Raw genomic sequence first — 18,266 nt, forward strand, 5'->3', positions numbered from 1 at the left:
CCCCGATCTGAAGCACCCACCCACCCCCCTCCCGGAGCACCCTGCGCTCCTCATCCCGGGGGTCTACCCAGGTGCAGAATGCGACCCCTTCGCACCCTGGGCTGGGGGTGAGGGTCTCACACATAGAGGACGTGACCCTTTAGCACCCAGGGCTGGGGGGGGCCTCCCCCGGCTCCAGGATACACCTCGGGAAGGAATCCGGGGAAGGGGATGTATCCCCAACTGAAGGGCAGCACCCTGAAGCGCCTCATCCTGGGGGTCTCCCCGGGTGCAGAATGCGACCCCTTCGCACCCTGTGCTTGGGGCAGGGGACTCCCCCGGCTCCAGAGCGCACCCCGGGAAGGAAGGAATCCTCTCCCCTTTTCCCGGGATCCCGGGCCCATCCCGGCCCCGTCCCGCCGCCAGGGGGCGCTCCCGTCCCGCTCCGCCCCGCTCCGGCGGGTGGGGGCAGTGCCGCGTGCGGCCGCCAGGGGGCGCCGAGCGCGGGGCCGGCCCCGCCCCCCCGCAGGTGACCCCCCCCCGCCCGGGGAGCGGCGCGAGCGGCGCCTCAGGCCGGTCCCGGAGCCGGTCCCAAAGCCGGTCCCAAACCCGGGACCGTCCCGGCCCTGTCCCCGTCCCGCTCTCGTCCCGGCCCCCTGGACGCGCCCCGCGGCCGCCATGGCGGAGCAGGAGAGCCTGGAGTTCGGCAAAGCCGACTTCGTGCTGATGGACGCCGTGACCATGCCCGAGTTCATGGCGAACCTGCGGCTGCGGTGAGTGAGGGGCGGGCGGGGACCCCCGGCCGGGCTGCCCCGGGGGGGGTTATCCCCTCACAGCCCCCGGGGGGGGTTATCCCCTCACAGCCCCCGGGTTGGGTGAGGGGGGTCGGGGGCTGCCCCTCCCGCCCAGGATTGGGGATTTTTCCATGGAATGGGAAAGCCGGTGGGTGTGAGGGTGCCCTGTCATCGCTCTGGAAAACTGCCCCCGTATCCCCCTGTCCAGACCCACCTGCCTCGTGGGGTCAGGGGATGGTTTAGGAGCGAAGGGACCTCAAGGACTTTACTTTTGAACAGCATGTTGTCGATCTCAGCCTATATCCCAGGGTCATGGAATGGTTTGGGTGGGAAGGAACCGTAAAATCATCCTATTCCACCCTCCACCACGGGCAGGGATACCTTCCAGCGTGGCCTTGGGCACTTCCAGGGATGGGGCAGGCACAGCTTCCCTGCACAGCCTGCCCCTCTCCTCGCCTGTGCCGGCGCCCTGTGAAGTTGCTTTGGAAAAAAAACCAAAAAAGAGCAATAAAAGTCTCTAAGTCCAAGGTTGCTCCAGCCTGGACTCGGGCGGTAACATTTCCTCATCTTTATGGTTTTATTTCCCCCGTGGATGCGATGGGTGCCGGGAAGATCCACGTTTTCCTACCTGTTCCCTCCTGGGAAGTCCCAACTAAATCCTGGGCAGCGCTGGCAGAGCCGGGGGACCCCGAGCTGCCTTTCACTTTCCGCTATAAAACATTCATGGGAGCTCTTCCCGATAAACTCCCGTGCCCCTGCTTGTGCAAGGATTTGAGGATTGCCAGGGCGAAGATCTGGGGATAAAAATGTGATTTACTGGCTGTGTCCCCCAGGCTCCACTGCCTGTTCCTCTCCTGCCGCTCGGAATCTGGGGATGGTTGGAATCAATGACTTGTCGGGTCCGTGTGGGTGTTGGACACACCTGGGAGTGACTCTGGAGGTACCCGAGGGAAGAGAGGGGGGCTGAGCTCCCTCAGCAGGCTTAAAACTACTGAGGAAGGAGAAAATTAAGCTTTTTCGGCCAGTTGTGATGCCTCCTCTGGGTGAAATCTGTAGGTTTTGTGGTCTGGCTGCATCAGCCTCTGAGTGCTCGGGAATCCTTGTGCCACACAGCTGTACCTGTGTCCTGCAGGGTCGGGGCTCGCATCCTGTGAGGTGTAATAACCACCAGAATACCTCATATTATTTTTCTTTTCTATTTTGGGTTTCTGTTTGGGCAGAGAGGGCATTTGTGCTTAAATACCAAGAAAAACGCAATGAGAATGGTTGAGCTTTGAACATGAGGTGGTGTCAGATTTAAATGCGTTTTGCAGTGCCTCTAACAGTTTAAATTTGTTTTTCATTTGGGCACTCCGTGGCATTCTAATCACATTAGAAAGGGCTCCTGCTAATTTCCTGTAATTAGCAGGAAACTTGTGTGTCACGGTTTGTTCTTGGGGTTTTATTCTTTGGTTAATGTGTAATTCTCAGATGTACCTTGTCATTTCCAGTACAATGAAGGATTGGAAATGGATTGTTAGATAGCTGGAAAATCAACATAGGATGTTGGCTGCCTTAAGGAATCAAATTAATTAGTTGAGAGGCGCCTTGCAGGGGCAGACTTTGCTAATTTTGTATGAAGGGATGAGCAGAACAAGAGAACAAGCCAGTGGTTCTGGATCCTGGTGTGTAACTTGATTTATTTGTTCCTCTGTGCTGTTGCTGATTGTGCCTGAGGGTGTTGTCAGGACATCTCTCCTGGTGTCCCTACAATGCTCAGGCTGCTCTCATGTTTTACAGCTTTGGAGAGGGCAATCAGCTCTTGCTTTGCCACATGTGGAGTTGTGTCAGACCCAGCTGCCAGCCCGGATCCTGCCCTGCCCAAGGGTTGGGTGTCACGTTGTGCAGATGGCACCAGTCACCTTTGTGCTGCTCATGTGCTCAGAGTGAGGGATTGGTGCTGCTCCATCCTTCAGTTCCAGGGGCGGGTTTGTTCACTTTACACTGGGATGGGCTCCACCCTTTTCCATAAATCCAGCTTTCTGCCAGAGCTATTTCTGTTCGGGGTCAGTGGCTGACCCAAGACGGGCTGTGCTGGATTTAGTTCCCAAGTGAGCCCTGCTGTGGGTGGAATTGAAATCATACCAGTCTCGGGGCACACGAGGATATTTCCCCAGGGATGTCTCTAGTGGGAAAAAGAGAAAGGGTGAAGTTGCACTTTTCATTGCTGTAATATTTGAATTTGGTGGTGCTGACATGGGCTGGGTGAAGCGTGTCTGGGTAGGGGGGTGGATGCAATGGGACTTTATTACCTCCTTTCCCAGCCCCTGCACTCGTGCCCAGTTATTTGTAGGTTTGGGTGGTGATTCAGCAGGAATATCACAGTGTCAGGACTTTTTCATGGCCATGTCTTACAGCTACTTAATGAACTGGCTGTTTCACTGGACACTCAGCAGTCACTGAATGTTACAATTTATTGTAAATAAAAGTCATCCTGTCCTTGAATGCCTCAGTTCTCAGTCCCAGCCTCTGGTTTTGATTCTTAGTCATCAGAATAATTAAAAAAATGATGAAAGCAGGACTATGGGAACAGTTAGTGTGGACTCAGTAGCTTTGTTTCTTTAGAGAAACCTCCAAAGCTTTACCAGACAATTGTTCCTTGAGGAGCTTGTAAATCAGAATTGTTACAAAGAGCTGAATTTGAGCAGTTTGTGCATCAGCAGCTGACTTCAGACAGTCCCTGCTCACCTCTGAGGGTTGGCATTTCAATTCCTGTCAGAGGATGTCACATTAATTAAAAGACTCCTTAAAACAGGGAATCTTTTTCATGTCCAGCAGCTCTCAGGTCTCTTAGTGGCAGCCAAGTATTTATTTGTACTCGAGTAAGGGAAGGGAGAACGTCCTGCTTTGGAATTGATAAAACTCCTTATTTCAGTGGGTTTGACTTAACATGACTGTGACTGTTCCACAGCAGGTGGAGCGAGGAGGTGCTTGTGGAGAGGGATTGTTGGAGGGGCCAGAGCTGCTCAAGCTTTTGCAGACACTGTGGTGTGGGTGAAATTTGGTGGGAACTGTTGGGTAAGAGAGACAGGAAACTGTGCAGCACCTCGTTTGTCACTGCACCACAGAGAACATTTCCAGTGGTGAAAGGGATCATTTCTAATTTACTTCTGGGTAAGGAAGAGGGCAAGGAAGTTACTTTTCACAAATACGAAATATTCTGGTTTATAGATTATTTCTCATCTTACCCTGCAAAGAGTGTTCTGCACAGTCTTGATAAAGAAATCAAACTTCAGGGCTCTAAAAAGGGGATCTGTGGAACGCAAAGAAGGAGAGCTGGAGTTCCCAAATTCTCTGTTCTGCAGGCTCAGGGATGGCTGCAGGAGTCAGCTCAGAGCAGCTGCAGGAGGGTAAAACCTGATCCATCCCCTCCCTGCCAGGGGATGGGACCGTGTGGGTAAACCCAGCCCCCCTGAATCCCAGCTGAGGGCTCTGGAAGGCAGGGGAAAGGCAGACAATTATTATTGCAGCATCAGGGGAGTGTTTTGGGCAGTCTCACGTGAGCTGGGTCTTTGTGTTCCCACATCTGCCTCGTGAGCAGGTGCCACCTGACTCATCCTCTCCTGCTTTCCAGCGAGTTGCTCATTTTTCATCAGCACTGTGCAAATCCCCTCCTGGGAACACACCAGAGCTGTGTCACTGTTATTAAAGAACTCAAGGATGCATGAAAGGAAGGCAGGGAGAGCACCTGGTGATGTGTAATGATCACAAAATGAATTTGGGGTTGTTTTCCTCTTTTTTTTTCAACTAGTTCCAGCGTGAAAACCTCTGGGGAAGCCTGTGGTTGCTGCTCAGGTGGTTCCTGGTCATCCCAGCCCACCTGAGCCTGAGGATGTGGTGCCAAGAGCTGTGGTTTCATAGTCCTTGCAGTTGTCTCCCTGCACGTGTGGTGATTTCTGGCCTCTTCCAGCAACACTTCATAAAAACATGGTTAAAAAGAAAAAGTGTTAAAAGGTAGTTTTTCTGCTGTTTCTCAAGTATTTTATAGCACAGATCCCAGCATTTTCGAATTAATCATAGAAATATAGAATATGTTGAGATGGAAGGGACCCATCAGCATCACCGAGTCCAACTGCACAGGACACCCCAACAGTTCTAAATTCCTATTTACTGCAGACACTTTTGAAAGACTGATCATATTTTTTATGATTATTAATGTTTTTGGCATCAGGAATCTGTACTGAGAAATCTAGAACTGCTCTGAGAACGTTCTGTGAGTGTTTGCTGCTGAGGGAAGTGTTTGCTGTGCTGGGGCGTGGGCTGGAGCCCTAGAAAAACCTTGTAGCAAACTGAAACAGGGACTGGAGCTTTAAAATCATAAAAAAAATGGGCTTCAGAATCATAACATCACAGACTGGTGTGGGTTGGAAGCTCATCCAGTCCCACCCCCTGCCTTGGACAGGGACACCTTCCACTATCCCAGGTTGCTCCAAGCCCCATCCAACCTGGCCTTGGACATTCCAGGGATGAACTTGAAGTTCTGAAAGGCCAAAATCCCAGCAGGGATGTGGATCCCATTGGATTCTTGCTTTGTTTCCCACCCTTTCTGCTCTTCCCTTGATTCACCTCATTTCCAGGTTTGGAGGGAAGGGTGGTGTCTATATTGCATTGATGTTTTTACACCACATTCCTTATCTTTCCAGCACCATCTTAAACATTCATATTTTGGGTTGAAGTTGTGGTGGCAGAGGTTTGGCTTCACATGAGGCAGTAAACTGTGTTTAATCCCAGCAGAGGAAATATTATGTGAAAGCCTGGTTTCATTTGTGCTTTTGCTAATGAAATATTCATGCTTCATAAACAAGCTTTTCATGCCTTTAAGTCATTTTAATTTCCTCGTTTTAAATAGTTATGAATATTTTAATTGTTCACGTAGTGTGGAATTAAAGAGCTGCTGGGAAGAGTCTGTTTTCCCCCTGGAGAGCAGACTTGCCTCTGTGGGTGCTGCAGGACACTCCTTGGGCCAGTTGAGTCTCATCAGCTCTTCTTGGCTGCTTCTGAGTTGCTCAGCCTGCAGAGAGCTGTCTCGTGTCAGGATTTGGAATGAATGGAATGAAAATTCCCCTTGGTCCGTCAAAATTCAACTTACGAGCTTGGACAGGGTCCAGCTTGATCTTCAGGGATGGAAAAGGCCATTGATCTCACTTAGAAAGCAAATCCCAACTGGACAAGTAGCACAGGGAGGCTCCAGGCCAGCTTCCCAACTCCCCTGGGAACAGGTGATTCCTGACAGCATTCCCATGATCCAAGCTTTGGCTGAGGTGATGTCCAGCCTGGAGGTGGTTTTGCCTCCATATGTGCTGAGTTTCTGTGGTTTCAGTGAATCCTCTGCCCTCCCTGCCTGGTAAAACCTTCTCCAGGTGGGAGTTTGACAGAAGTCTTTTTATAGCACGTGGGAGGGGTGGTGGTGAACAATTTTAGCACCTGGGTGTTGAATAATAGATGAGGTTGGATTTATGAATGGGATCAGTCTTTCAGAGGGCCTTACACTCCCAAACTCTTCCCCTGCTGGTCCTGCCTCCCAGCTGAGGCTGAGCTGTGTTTCTGGTAACAACATTTCATTGTAGCTGGGGAGGGACATTGGTGTTCCAGGTGTGAAGGAAAGGCCCAACAGAATCAGTTCTGTAACCAGGACTGCTGTGAATTAGCTCAAAAGGAGACACTCCTTATTGCATCTTTTTAAAATAAGCTGGTGTTTTCTGCTATTTGCACAAAGCATATCTGCAAACAGTCAGCTGGTGTTCCAGGAATTCCTCAGCAGCCTTTTTGACAGAATCAGTTATGTTGGAAAAGACCTCTGAGATGATGGAGTCCCCCCTGTGCCCGATGCCCACCTTGGCACTGAGTGCCACATCCAGGCCTTCCTTGGACACATCCAGGTGTGGGGACTCCAAACCTCCCTGGGCAGCTCCTTCCAGTGCCTGACCACTCTTTCCATGAAGAAATTCCTCCTGATGTCCCACCTGACCCTCCCCTGGCCCAGCTGGAGGCCGTTCCCTCTCCTCCTGTCCCTTGTTCCCTGGGAGCAGAGCCCGACCCCCCCCGGCTCCCCCCTCCTGTCAGGGGGTTGCAGAGCCAGAAGGTCCCCCCTGAGCCTCCTTTTCTCCAGGCTGAGCCCCCCCAGCTCCCTCAGCTGCTCCTGCTGCTCCAGCCCCTTCCCAGCTCCGTTCCCTTCCCTGGACACGCTCCAGCCCCTCCATGTCCTTCTTGCTGTGAGGGGCCCAGAACTGGACACACTCAAGGTGTGGCCTCAGCAGTGCCAGCACAGGGGGACAATCACTGCCCCAGTCCTTGCTGTCATCTTCTCTCTTCTCTGCAATTATTCTGTTAATCCTGTGAAGTGCTGGGGGTCCTGAAGATCCTCAGAGCTGCATCTCTCTGGGATGCTGGTGAGTAGAATCTTGTTCTGATTTTTGACTGCCACCACCCCTGTGAGGTGGCTTGTGTAACCTGCATTGTCTTAACAGCAGTAATTTATCATCTCCTCCAGCTGAAGGTTGACTTTAAGATCTGCCAAACTCTTACAGTCAACATTAGCTAATGTTTCCAATGGGTCTCATGGTCTCCTTTAGTCAAGAGTCCTTTATATTGACTTCTGTTCCAAAATCTGCCTCTTCAGGTGGCTTTGCTGACCTACCCCTCACCAACCTCTTGCATTTCTTTGACTCTTTGCATTTCTTCTGGGCTGAACAAGCTTTTAGTCTCCCTGAAGGTTTCCCCTTTAGTCATATTTACTGGAATTCCTTTAAAGATTCAGATCTCCCCTGGTATTTGGCTGTTACATCATCTCTCTCCTTTCTGCATCCCTGGGTCGTGATGACATCTTTTTATGGAATGAAGACATCCTGAGGGGTGGGAAAAGGACACAGATGTCTGCACACAGGTTTGCCTGGAAGTGTGAAACCAGGGGGCTGTGGTGGCAAATGCTCATTTCCAGCTCTCTGAAGCAGAAATCTAATTTGTAAAGAAGATTTCGGTTCCTTTCGGGGCTTTTTTGGTTGGATCTGATGAGGTGTCAGCTCCCACTGCTGCTGTCATGTGTTGATGTTTGTGTCTGTTAGACCAGGAGGAGAAGTGGGTGTTCCTTGTGGTGCATTCATGTGCCAAAAGATTTGGCTGTGAGACTCTTCTGTCTTTGGGGGTGAAAAAGGGGCATTAGATAGACTTAACCTGGTTGAAAATACTTTTTTTTTAAATTCACATTAAACTGTTCCTGAGATAAGCTGTGTCTTTTGCCAGGAATGAGGTTTTTCTGGTCCTTGGGGTTGTTGCAGAGTTCTCCTCACCCTGCCCACGTGAGCAACACCCAGAGTGGTTCCTTTGGGTGCTGGTTTAGGTGGACATCAGATACTGTCCTGCACAGATACAGCCCAGCTGAGGTGGGAGAAGAGGGATGTCATGTAAAGACCTTTTAAATAAACCAGTTGTTGATGATAAGCCAGAGGACCCAACCCTGCCATCACTGATGGTCCCGCAGTGCTCAACTTCTCAGGCTCACCAGTGGAACTGTGACCGATGCTGGGGTGTCACCAGCCTGTCCTGCTCTGCCTCCTGCCTGTGGTGATCCTTCCCATTCTGACCCCTGGAATTTCAGAGCATTTTTCTGTATGGAATTTAAATCTTCTCCTTGAACAGTGTTGGAATATTGGTGCCCCAGCACAGCTGCCACTTGCCTGGTGTGAGCTGCCCTGAGATGTGTGACCCTTCAGAGTTCAGTCTGTGTGTGACTCCTGGGCTGGTTTGATCCAGAGCCTTCAGAAAAATGCACTGTTGGGTGAAAACACAGCATTAAACCAGTTCTGTGTCCCTTGGCAGCCACTGACCTGCCACAATGTCGTTTCTCATCCTTGGGGGTTTCTTGCTGTTCTCTGGATGTCAGCTATTGACTCCTGTCCTTCCAAGAACTGTTGTTCCACCCGACCTTCCTTTCTCCCTTGCTGGCTCCCTGTATTTCTGTAACTGCAGTGTCCTCCTGGCCATCCTTGGTGGCTCTCCTTGCCTTCAGTGCCCTCTTTGTGCACGTGGACTGTCTGACTTGGTCCTTTCTGGGCCTTTGCACTCCCAGTCAGGTGTTGTTGTTTGCCCTGTGGTGTGTCAGGCCCAACCTGAGCCATACACAGAGCCCAGTCTTGCACTGATTTTTGTGCTCATTCCTTGTCCTGTGCCTTGACAAACCCCCTTTCCCACGGAGCTCGTTCAGAGTTATCTGCAGGGATTGGTTTTGCTCTCAGTTTTATCTCCTGCACCCATCTCCCTGCCTCCCTCCTGTTCCACCTCGGGGACACAGCTTATCTCCTTCCAGTGCTTATCAGTTCCTCCCTCAGCACTGATCTGTACCATGGCTGTTCCAGAGCCTCCTGACCAGCATTCCCATGCTTTTCCCTCAGTTGCTCCTTTTGGCATGGCAGGAACACCACAGAAATGTCAGCACAGCCACTGCCCCCTCCTTCCATGGCTGGTTCATGGAGCCACACGAGCTGTGCCCCGGGAGCAGGTTGGGGTGCTCTGACCCTGGTTATCCCACTCAGCTGCTCAGGTGGTTTCCTGGCTCCTCTCTGATCTGTGCCCCTTGGAGTTGGTGTTCCTGGGTCTGGACAGAGCCTGGCCCGATGTTATCCTGGCCGAGGTGGGACAGGTAGAAAGTAATCTGATTATATTATCTTCATCTGCTCCTGTTTGAGGCTGATGGAAGTTAATTTGGGAAGCCTGAAGGCTCATTCCATCTTCCTGGGAAATAACAGTTGGAGATTTGTGGCAGGACTCTGCAGTCTGTGGGGTGGGAGGTGCTGCAAGGGCTGAAGGTGCAGTTTGGGGTGGTGGGTCCGGGTCCATCTCCAAACACTGTTCTTGGCTGTATTTTTGCCCTTGTCCCTGTACACACAGTCCTGCACCTTTATTCACATCACGCCAACTTGAGCTTTGTTTCAGTGGAACCTCTGGAAAAAGTCCCTTTGTTCTGGGGCTCAAAGAGCTGTAAATACAATTTTGGCCCCCAGAAAAATCCCAGGACATTCCTGAGCTCTGGAGTCTCCCAACTGAACTTGTCCCTGTTCACTGCAGAGAAGATCCTCTCATTTGCTTCTCAGACCATTGGAAAGACACTTTGCTGCTTTTCCTTGTGCTTGCAGGGACAGAAGTGCCCCAGTGTTCTCCTAAAGCTGGATGTAAACACCTCCCTGGAACAGTAGCTGTTAAACTCTGTTGAAAAGTGCTTAGCAATGACAAAAAAATGTTATTTCCGAAAGGATCTCTGTAGCACTGAGGGTTTTTTTTTTTTGCAAATGAAAGTCCAAATTTACCACAAAAATGTCCCTGTAACCTCCTATAATTCAAAACATATTCCTTGTTTTCCAAAGCACAGGCAAATTACCAGGGAGCAGTTCTAAAATAAGACTGAGGTTGGATGTATGACTTTGTGGACAGTGCTGCCTGATAATAAATGTTTCCTTTTTTGAGTTTTGCCTGTGTTGCAGTAAGAAAACTTTGCTTTATATGGTTTGTGTGCTGACCTGTTTCAGGTGAGGAGAACACGAAGCACCAGCACAGAAAAAGGAGTGTGTTCCTCCCCTTTTCCCCCTGATAAATGTAACATTTATGTCTCCAGCAAAACAAACAATGGGAATCTTGTCTTTGTTTGCTCTTAACTTGTTTTTTGGGCCATGCTGCACATCCTGGCTTTCAAGGATGCAGACATTCCTGAGCTAGACATCTCCAGCCTCTGGCAGCTGCTGCTCTGACTCTGCCTTAGTTACAGGCAACTTAAACCCCTCTGAGGAGATGCCAAGGGAAAGTCGATCCCTGTAAAGCTTTTTAAACCTGGGAGCTGGACTGGAGAGGAAACACAAGGAAAGGCTGAACGATTTTGAAATTATTGGGAATATTTGGCCTTAATTTTTCCGATCAGTTGATAGAAAAACATGTTTTCCATTAAGGACTTAAGAGTTTTGCAGAGTTAAAGGGAGGGCTGCTTATTGTCAGGATGAGTCTTGTTTTTAAGCAGCACATCTTGGCCTCCTGGTTCCATTCTGGGAGCTCTGAGGGGATGGTGTGGTTTGGGGGCTCTGCTCTCCCACCAGAGGCTGGGATGAACTTCAGGGGCCAACTCAGATGTGTCACGACTGAATTTAGGGAGAAAACTCTCGTTAATCTTCTCCCAGGAGTTCTTCTCCATAGGATTGCTCAGCTGCTCTGCTGAGGGGCTGTTTGCTAAATTTAGTGAGCAGACCCTGTGCAAATAAACAGATCAGGGTAATTTCACTTGTTTCAGTGTTTTCTTGTTTAGCTTGGGAGCTGCCAACTTCTTGTGTTGCAAACTTTGCAGCTGAATCATGAAAACTGTAGAATTGGGTCATTATATTTTAGAATGTTAAACTCCCTCTGATACATTTTAACCTTCTGCCTTTCCTGTGTCGTCCTTTTATCTAGGAAAAAATTAACATAAGTTAAATACAGTAAACTTAGTGACTTTTGAAGACATTCTGTAGCACCTTGACCAAATGAAAGCAATAATTTGCTGGGGTTGCTTTTACTATTGTGCATTTACACCACAATAAGCCACAGGATGGACCAATGAAAAGGTTCTTACAGAAGGACTGGCTTGCTCAGTGACAGGTTGATGTGGCACCAGGGATATGGGAAGCTCAAACATTTCACCAGTAGGGTCAGTACTGGGTTTTGTTTGTTTTTATCAAGATGCTTTTGCTGCCTTTTTGAGGGCTCCTCCATCCCTGTACGTGGTTCTGTGGCAGAAATCTGGTGCTAGCAGGACATTTTCCCAGCATTTGTGCAGTGCCAAAGGGTTTTGCACCTCAAGTGCCAAACTGTCCCAGGTCTGGATGAGCAGGGTAAGCCCCAGAACCAAACTGGGAATGTTTTCAGGGGGAAAACCCCCCATCCCCACCCTTTCATGTGGAGGTGTATTGGCTTGTCTTGTCTAGGACAAATGAGCAGCCTGGGTTTACCCTGAGGGGGGATTTGGTGTGGAAGCTCAGAGCACTGATGGCCAGATCCTGAATAATTTGCTGTGTAGGAAAATGGCCCAGTTGTGCCCACCCATCTGGGCATCCCTGGGTGCCACAGGGAGAGTGGGAGCCCTTGGTTCCTTCCCTGGGGAATGGAGTGCAATGGATATTTTGCAAACTGAAAGTTTCTATCTCCAAAGACAGGGATTCCTTTGTGTTTTGACCTGGGGTTTGATACTCTGTGTACACTCCAGTGCTGTGAGTGCCAAACAGTCCCTTTTTTTTTATCATGGGGAGGAAATAATGTGAAAAAACATCCTATCCCATATCAGGTACAAACCATCCATGTGTCCATGAGGACACTCAGTGTGTGAGGGAGCAGCACTGGCAAGATCAACCATTCCCTGCTTTTGTGTTCTGCTTTCTGATGTTTTAAGCCTTTGGGATATTCTGTGGTTGTTTCAAACTTCACAGTGATGAAAAGCTAAAAACCTCTTAATAAGGGTGAAGATGGTTCTATTCTTTTTTACTCGAGGGGGATGTATTTTAATAAAACAACAACAGTTATCATGATACCCATGGAATCAATCACAAGTGCCAGGGGTGAAATTTATTTCTCAGGCTTGTGTTTCCCTCCCTGCTCAGTGCTCCATCCCCTGGGGTTGTCTGGGATTAACTTGTCCTGCCGTGAGAGTTTTCACACCACGGATTTTGCCTTTGAATTTGCATTTTTCACTCAGAGTGGAAGAGCTGGAGTAGTTTTCAGTGTCACAGAAATTTTGAGTGAACACAGATTGAAGGTAGGGACAACAAAGGGATTTTATGGTAATGTGGGAATTCCCTTTTGCGGGAACTGTATCGTGATACAAGAACTGAGGGGTATTGGGAGGGATGTTCTTGCCCTTTGGGGCTTTCAGGGTCCCTCTCTGGCCTCCCTGTAGCTCCTTCAGATCCTGGAAGGTGCTGTGAGGTCTCCACACAACCTTGCCTTGTCCAGGTTGAACAGCCTGTGCTTTGGATTTTCCTTGCTTGATTTGCCTTGAACTGCCTCACAGAGAAGTTGAAAGAGCAATAATTTATTTTTCAGTGGGTACCATCTCCTAGTCGTGGTGTGACTTGCTTTCCTACCAAGTGGAATTTGGGGCCTCGTGAAACTTTATTTGTTAGATCATACTTGTGAAGATACTGTAGGAGATTATTCCTCTAATTCCAAATACAACCATTCTGTGATCTTAACACTTGCTTTAAAATTGCCCAGGTGCTGATTAACTCCCTGACAAATTTGGCCAACACGGGTGGCAACGTGTGGAGGTGCTTTTTTTTTTGTTATGGCCTTAGTTCCTTCTTTTCTATGGACAGGTATGGCTGTGCTGGGAGCAGGTTGGGATTTCCTCCAGAGATGACTCACATTTGCCAGATCCACATGTACCAAAACCAGGCCAGGCCACTACAGTGTGTATTATTTAGGCTACTTAATACTTTATCCAGTAGTCACTGAGCTTGCTCTGGTAGCCTGGATTGGTGAACTTGCCTTTTCCCCCCCATTTATTCACCCAAAGACAAAGAAAACCCCCAGGTGAGAGTGGAGTGTGTCTCTCCAGTCTGGTTTTGCTGCTCCCCTGCCCTCCCATCCAACTTGCCCAAGGTCATCCTTGAGGAAGCAATCCCGAGTTATTCATCCTTGAGGAAGCAATCCCGAGTTATTCCTGCCGGGTCTCTGCCCCTCGGCTGGTTTCTGCAGACCCGGGACTGCTGCTTGCACAGCCCGTGGGAGTGCTGGGGGTTAATTAGCGCTAATTTCCTAGATAGCTCAGCTAATCTCCTGTGGGATGGTGGTTTCACTGTTGCAAAACCTCAGCTGCAGCCAGGGGCTGGTGGTGGGCGGCTGAACTGGTGGTTGGTTGTGGTTCTCAGGGACTGTGGAGCTGCTGGGATGGGCAGGAGAGAACTGAGGGCAAACACTCTCCGTGTGGAGCCCGTGCTGTGGATTCCCGTCTGATCAGGTGCAGGAAGCAGGACTCAGCTGAGAGCATCATCCTGGGGCATCCAGAGGGGTGGGAAAGGTTCCTGATGCTTTATCCAGAGCAAGAGCATCCTGCCAGAAGGTTCCTCACCCGTCTGGAGTGGCAGCTCTCAAATGCAGCTGTGAATGCAAGTTGAAAAGATTTGTAGTTGCTGGTTTTTTTCTCTGCTCAGGACACTCTTCCCCGTTCTTTTCCATTCCCCAGCATTTTGTTGCCGAGATCTTTGTCCTCTGGCCCCTGGTGCCTTATGAACAGTTTGTCTGGGGCCAGAAGCTGTCGCTTTGCTGTGTGTGTGTCACAGGTGTTTGAAGAACTGCCTCTGAAATGAATGACCAGGTTAAATGGGAGGCAGTTGTCTCCACTTATGGATTCTACCAGCGAAGTTAAACACTGGGATCTAAACAAAACCCGAGCTATATCTTTCCAGGATGAAATTATCCTTGTTAGGAGGCTTCTGTTACAGAGTTACTTCCTAATATTTACAGATACTGCTTCCTGAAAGGAGATTGTTATCAATGCTTTAGTGCTCCCTCAGGGCTCCAGCGTTGGGGGTGACCTGCAGGAAACCTAAACGTGTTCATTCCTAATTTAAATTCCTTCTGTCGGAACAGGAATAACTCTTTGGACTTGGGAATGGAGCAGGATCCCGTGTGCTCGGTGGTGCTCCAGCTCCCCTGGATGCAGGGGAGGTGTCACGGGGATGGTGCTCGGCAGTGCTGGGATTAGAGATCCCACTCCACCCTTGGAAGCTCCCACTCCTTGTGCTGCCCTTCCCTTCCCTTCCCCTGGCACTTGGCTCAGCCCTTGTGTAACGTCCTGCAGCGGCAGAACCGGCTCCAGCAGAGCCCGGCTCTTGGACACCCCGTGATTAATCAGGGAAACATTTGAACAACCTTAAATGGCAGGGAGTTTGTTTTGGCAGGTGGAGAGCGAGGGAGCCACCGCTGCCCTGCAGTGCTGGGGAGTTCAAATCCCAATTGATCTGCCTCAATAACTTCTCCTGTCTCAGGCTTTTACCACAGCAGGAACTTCGGCACCGAAATGCCCTTTTTGCACGTCTTTAGGTCAGAACTGGGATGTTGTTTCTTCAGGCCCTCACTAAACGTTGCTTCTTGCTTCAGAAAATGCGGAGCACATACCTAGGGATGAGTCATGGAACGTCCCCCAGGACTGACATGGTGGCAGCTCCAGCTCTGTCCTGGAGTTTGCCTTCCCAAACCACAGGAGCTGGCACTGGAGATGGCCCCGGATATCCTCCAGCAGACTGGGCAGGGTGAAGTCATGTACCAGCCTGCCAGACTGAATTCTTCAAATATTCTCCTAATAACCTTTCTGGAGGTGATTAAAGCAACTGAGCTCATCTGAGAGATTCCTTTGATAGTGTCCCTGGGTTAAGATTGGGGGTTTTTAGGTTTAGTGAGACAATAACTCACCTTTAAAAGATCTTTGAGAAGTGAAGGATAAGGGAGAATTGATTACTCTGGTAATTTTAGTAACATTCAGTCTGTGAATTATTTTTGATTCAAAAGCTCCAGATTCTCAGCACCTGTAGTGCTGTGTTATATTTTGAACAGAAATTCAGTTTTGACTCCAGGAGTAGGTTCCTGGCCTTTCTCCTTTTTAATCTCCTTGTTGGCCAACACAAGTTTTCATTGGTGCATCCATGAATTTCATGGCAGTTTGTTTGTTTTACTGAGGCAGAAAGCACTTACCTGAACCTAAATTTTTTATGCTCTAGAAAACTTTCAGCTTCTCTCTCAGAGTGTAATGGTTAGGTAGGGCTAAAAATGACTGTTTATATCATGTTATTGCCCGAGATCCGAGATGTCTGTGGGCTGCAGGCCTGGGGCCAGCACTGGCTTTGGTTATGGTGGTGTTCTGAATTCTGTCTTTCCAGCAGAAATGGTAATAAGGTGTGTTATTTCTCTGTGCTCAAGTAAAGGGAGTCAGCAGGCAGGGAACTGCACAGCCACTGCAGGCTGGGAGTCGGTGTTTGCCTTTAAAAAACCTCCCAGCCCAGATTTGAGACAGTCAATCAGGCGGGTTGCGAGTCTGGCAGGATGTAATTCCATTTTCCTGAGTAGTTTGATTTCCTTTTGGCCTGTCTGTGCTTCAGCTCGTCACTGGGCCTGGGCTGAATTGATGTTGACTCCGAGGTACTTTTCTCAGTAATTCAAGCGAAGGATATTTGTGAAAAGATTATGATTTGCTTTTATCTGTAGTAAATGCAGCCCGTCAAGAAAACTTGTAAATGCTAAACCTGTAAGGGCCCATCTGCACATAATTTTCCAAGTCCCATTTTATGGCTGCACGTGCTGGTTGCAGTTCCTGGTGCAGAGAACCAGCTGGCAGATGCTGCTCCTCGTTTTTTAATAAGGTCTGAAGGCACAACACACGCCTGACACAGCCCAGAGAGTGCTGTGGCTGAAGAGTTTATTGAGTTTACTTAAAATCTTAAAGGGCCTCTAATTTAAGGCATGTTGATTTTCTCAGAAAGCTTTTGTTACTTTGGCCACGGGCCGTATTATGTAAGATATAATTATTTGGCCTCAAAGTAGTGATTTGAGCAAGGGAACAGTTTAAAGCTTGGTGTGGGACACAGGTGGGGTGTGGCCAGAAAGCCACAGGTTCCTTTGGTGCCTCTGTCACAACCAGAGCTGAGTCTCATCCCCCTGAGTGCCAAGAGGCAGGAAAATAGAAAACAACCAGGAAAAACTCCTGGTTTCCCGTTTTCCACAGGGCTTGGTGGCTGCAGTTGGCAGCTCCTGGGTGGTGTTGCCTCCTTGACAAACTCCCAAGAGCCGGGGTGGGCTCGGCTGAGCAGCAGCAGGTTTTGGGTGGCTTTGCCCAGGATGGGATGGGGTCCTGCCACCAGAGCCACCAACAGGTCTAGTTGTGCTGGCTCAGGAGCCACAGCTGAGGTGGTTTTAAATCCCTTTTCCTGATATTGAAAAGAACTGTTGGGAACCTCCTTAAATTCCCTTTAACCAGCTACTTCGTTTTCCTTGTGTTTTTTTTTTTGTCTGTGCCCTAGATGGAGTCAAGGCAGTCTGGAATAACGTGTGTGGAATCACCAGGCCATGTTCTGCTGCACACAGTTTTCCTCTGAGATGACCTTTAAGCCTTGTGTTGGTTGCATTTCCATTTAGGGAATCCTTGAGCTATTTGATATTATTGGGGAGGCTTAGATAGAATCAGAATTTTCAGTGTTTGTTTTTTGATAGTAAATTGCCTTCTGGGGTGTCCTCCAGAAGTTCACACTGCAAATCCTATGAACAGGGCTGCTCTCAGAGGTGGCAGCAGCAGCTCTTGGGGTGAGGAGCAATGTGGGGCAGAGAGGGGACATCCCAAGCACAGGGACAGGTGACCCTAAGGGTGTCCTGCTCATGCCCAGCTCAGCTGCACCAGGGGAGAAGGGGAAAGGTCTGGCACTGAAAGTGTTCCCTGTTCCCTGAATTATGCTGGAGACCCAGGATTTCTCAAGATCCTGGATACATCTGTAGTTCTGCAGAAACTGTGCCTTAGTGCAGCACCAGGGAAGGCTCTGGGGTCATTCTGTGCCTCTTCCTCACACATCCAATGCTGGGACAGCAAGAGTTTGGTTGTACCAGGAGCTTTTTAATACCTGTGTGAATGTCTGGAGCTTCTCAGCCCTAAGACAAAGCAGGGAATGTTGCCAGCAGGGCAGGAATTAACTTGCTGAAAGTGCTTTTCCTGTCTTAAGCTTTTATGACTCTTCAAGGTGGCATCAACTGTTGTCTTGGGAAAGGTCAGATTAGTGTTAGATGGTCAAAATACCTGTCATGTATTTCCTGCTGAGTTACCAGGGGATGAACCAAGTCAAGGAGTGCTGACAGACCACCCTGGACAAACTGGCTGAGGGGTTGATTTTCAAAGCTCCATGCCTTTTACCAGCCTGGCACAGACTTGTTTTGCCAGGGGGGAAGGTGCAGGTCTTTCTGCTGGAGGGTTTTGTGGCCCACAAGTCGCTGTAATGATTTTATTGTCCTCATTTCCCTCGTATCTGTACAGGATGCTTGTTCCCTGAAGGTCCTGCTTTTTGATAGGATCATGGCCTGCAGTGCCAGCTGTGAGGAGGCAGGGCTGGAACCTGTGTCCTGCTGTCCTATCAGACCTTCCTGTTTGGAACACACTCTTTGTTTGGATGCCTCCCTGAATCACCTGTCAAGAGCTGAAATAATACCTTGATCCCAGAGCAGGTGGTGCCACCAGAAATGCCTCTTGCTGGTTCCCTGTCCCAGACAACAACCTGTCCCTGCTCACACAGGGGGAGTTAGTGATGGCAACACCAGCACAGACCTGCCTTTGGGGTGGAATTCTCTCTTCACTGCCACCAGTTGTGCTGTGGAGACAGTTGTGTCCAACCATTTTCCCTCTTTTTTTTCTTTTTTTTTCTTTTTTTTTTCCTTTTTTTCTTTTTTTTTTTTTTTTTTTTTTTTTTTTTTTTT

The 18,266-nt window shown here is 49.3% G+C and overlaps 1 protein-coding gene across 3 annotated transcripts in view; it reads left to right on the plus strand.

Annotated features, from left to right (window-relative positions):
- Nucleotides 1-561: 561 nt before the first annotated feature.
- MYO1D (myosin ID) overlaps nucleotides 562-18,266 on the plus strand; it is a 145,068-nt gene continuing 127,363 nt past the window's right edge. For all 3 annotated transcript variants that reach the window (XM_027701693.1, XM_027701696.1, XM_027701695.1), the window contains exon 1: nucleotides 562-752. In XM_027701693.1, coding sequence (XP_027557494.1) covers nucleotides 658-752 — 95 coding nt within the window. In that variant the 5' untranslated portion in view covers nucleotides 562-657. The remainder of the gene's footprint in view (nucleotides 753-18,266) is intronic.

The sequence above is a fragment of the Neopelma chrysocephalum genome, unplaced genomic scaffold (assembly GCF_003984885.1).
Source record: "Neopelma chrysocephalum unplaced genomic scaffold, ASM398488v2 Primary Assembly neopelma1_165, whole genome shotgun sequence".
Classification (NCBI taxonomy): domain Eukaryota; kingdom Metazoa; phylum Chordata; class Aves; order Passeriformes; family Pipridae; genus Neopelma; species Neopelma chrysocephalum.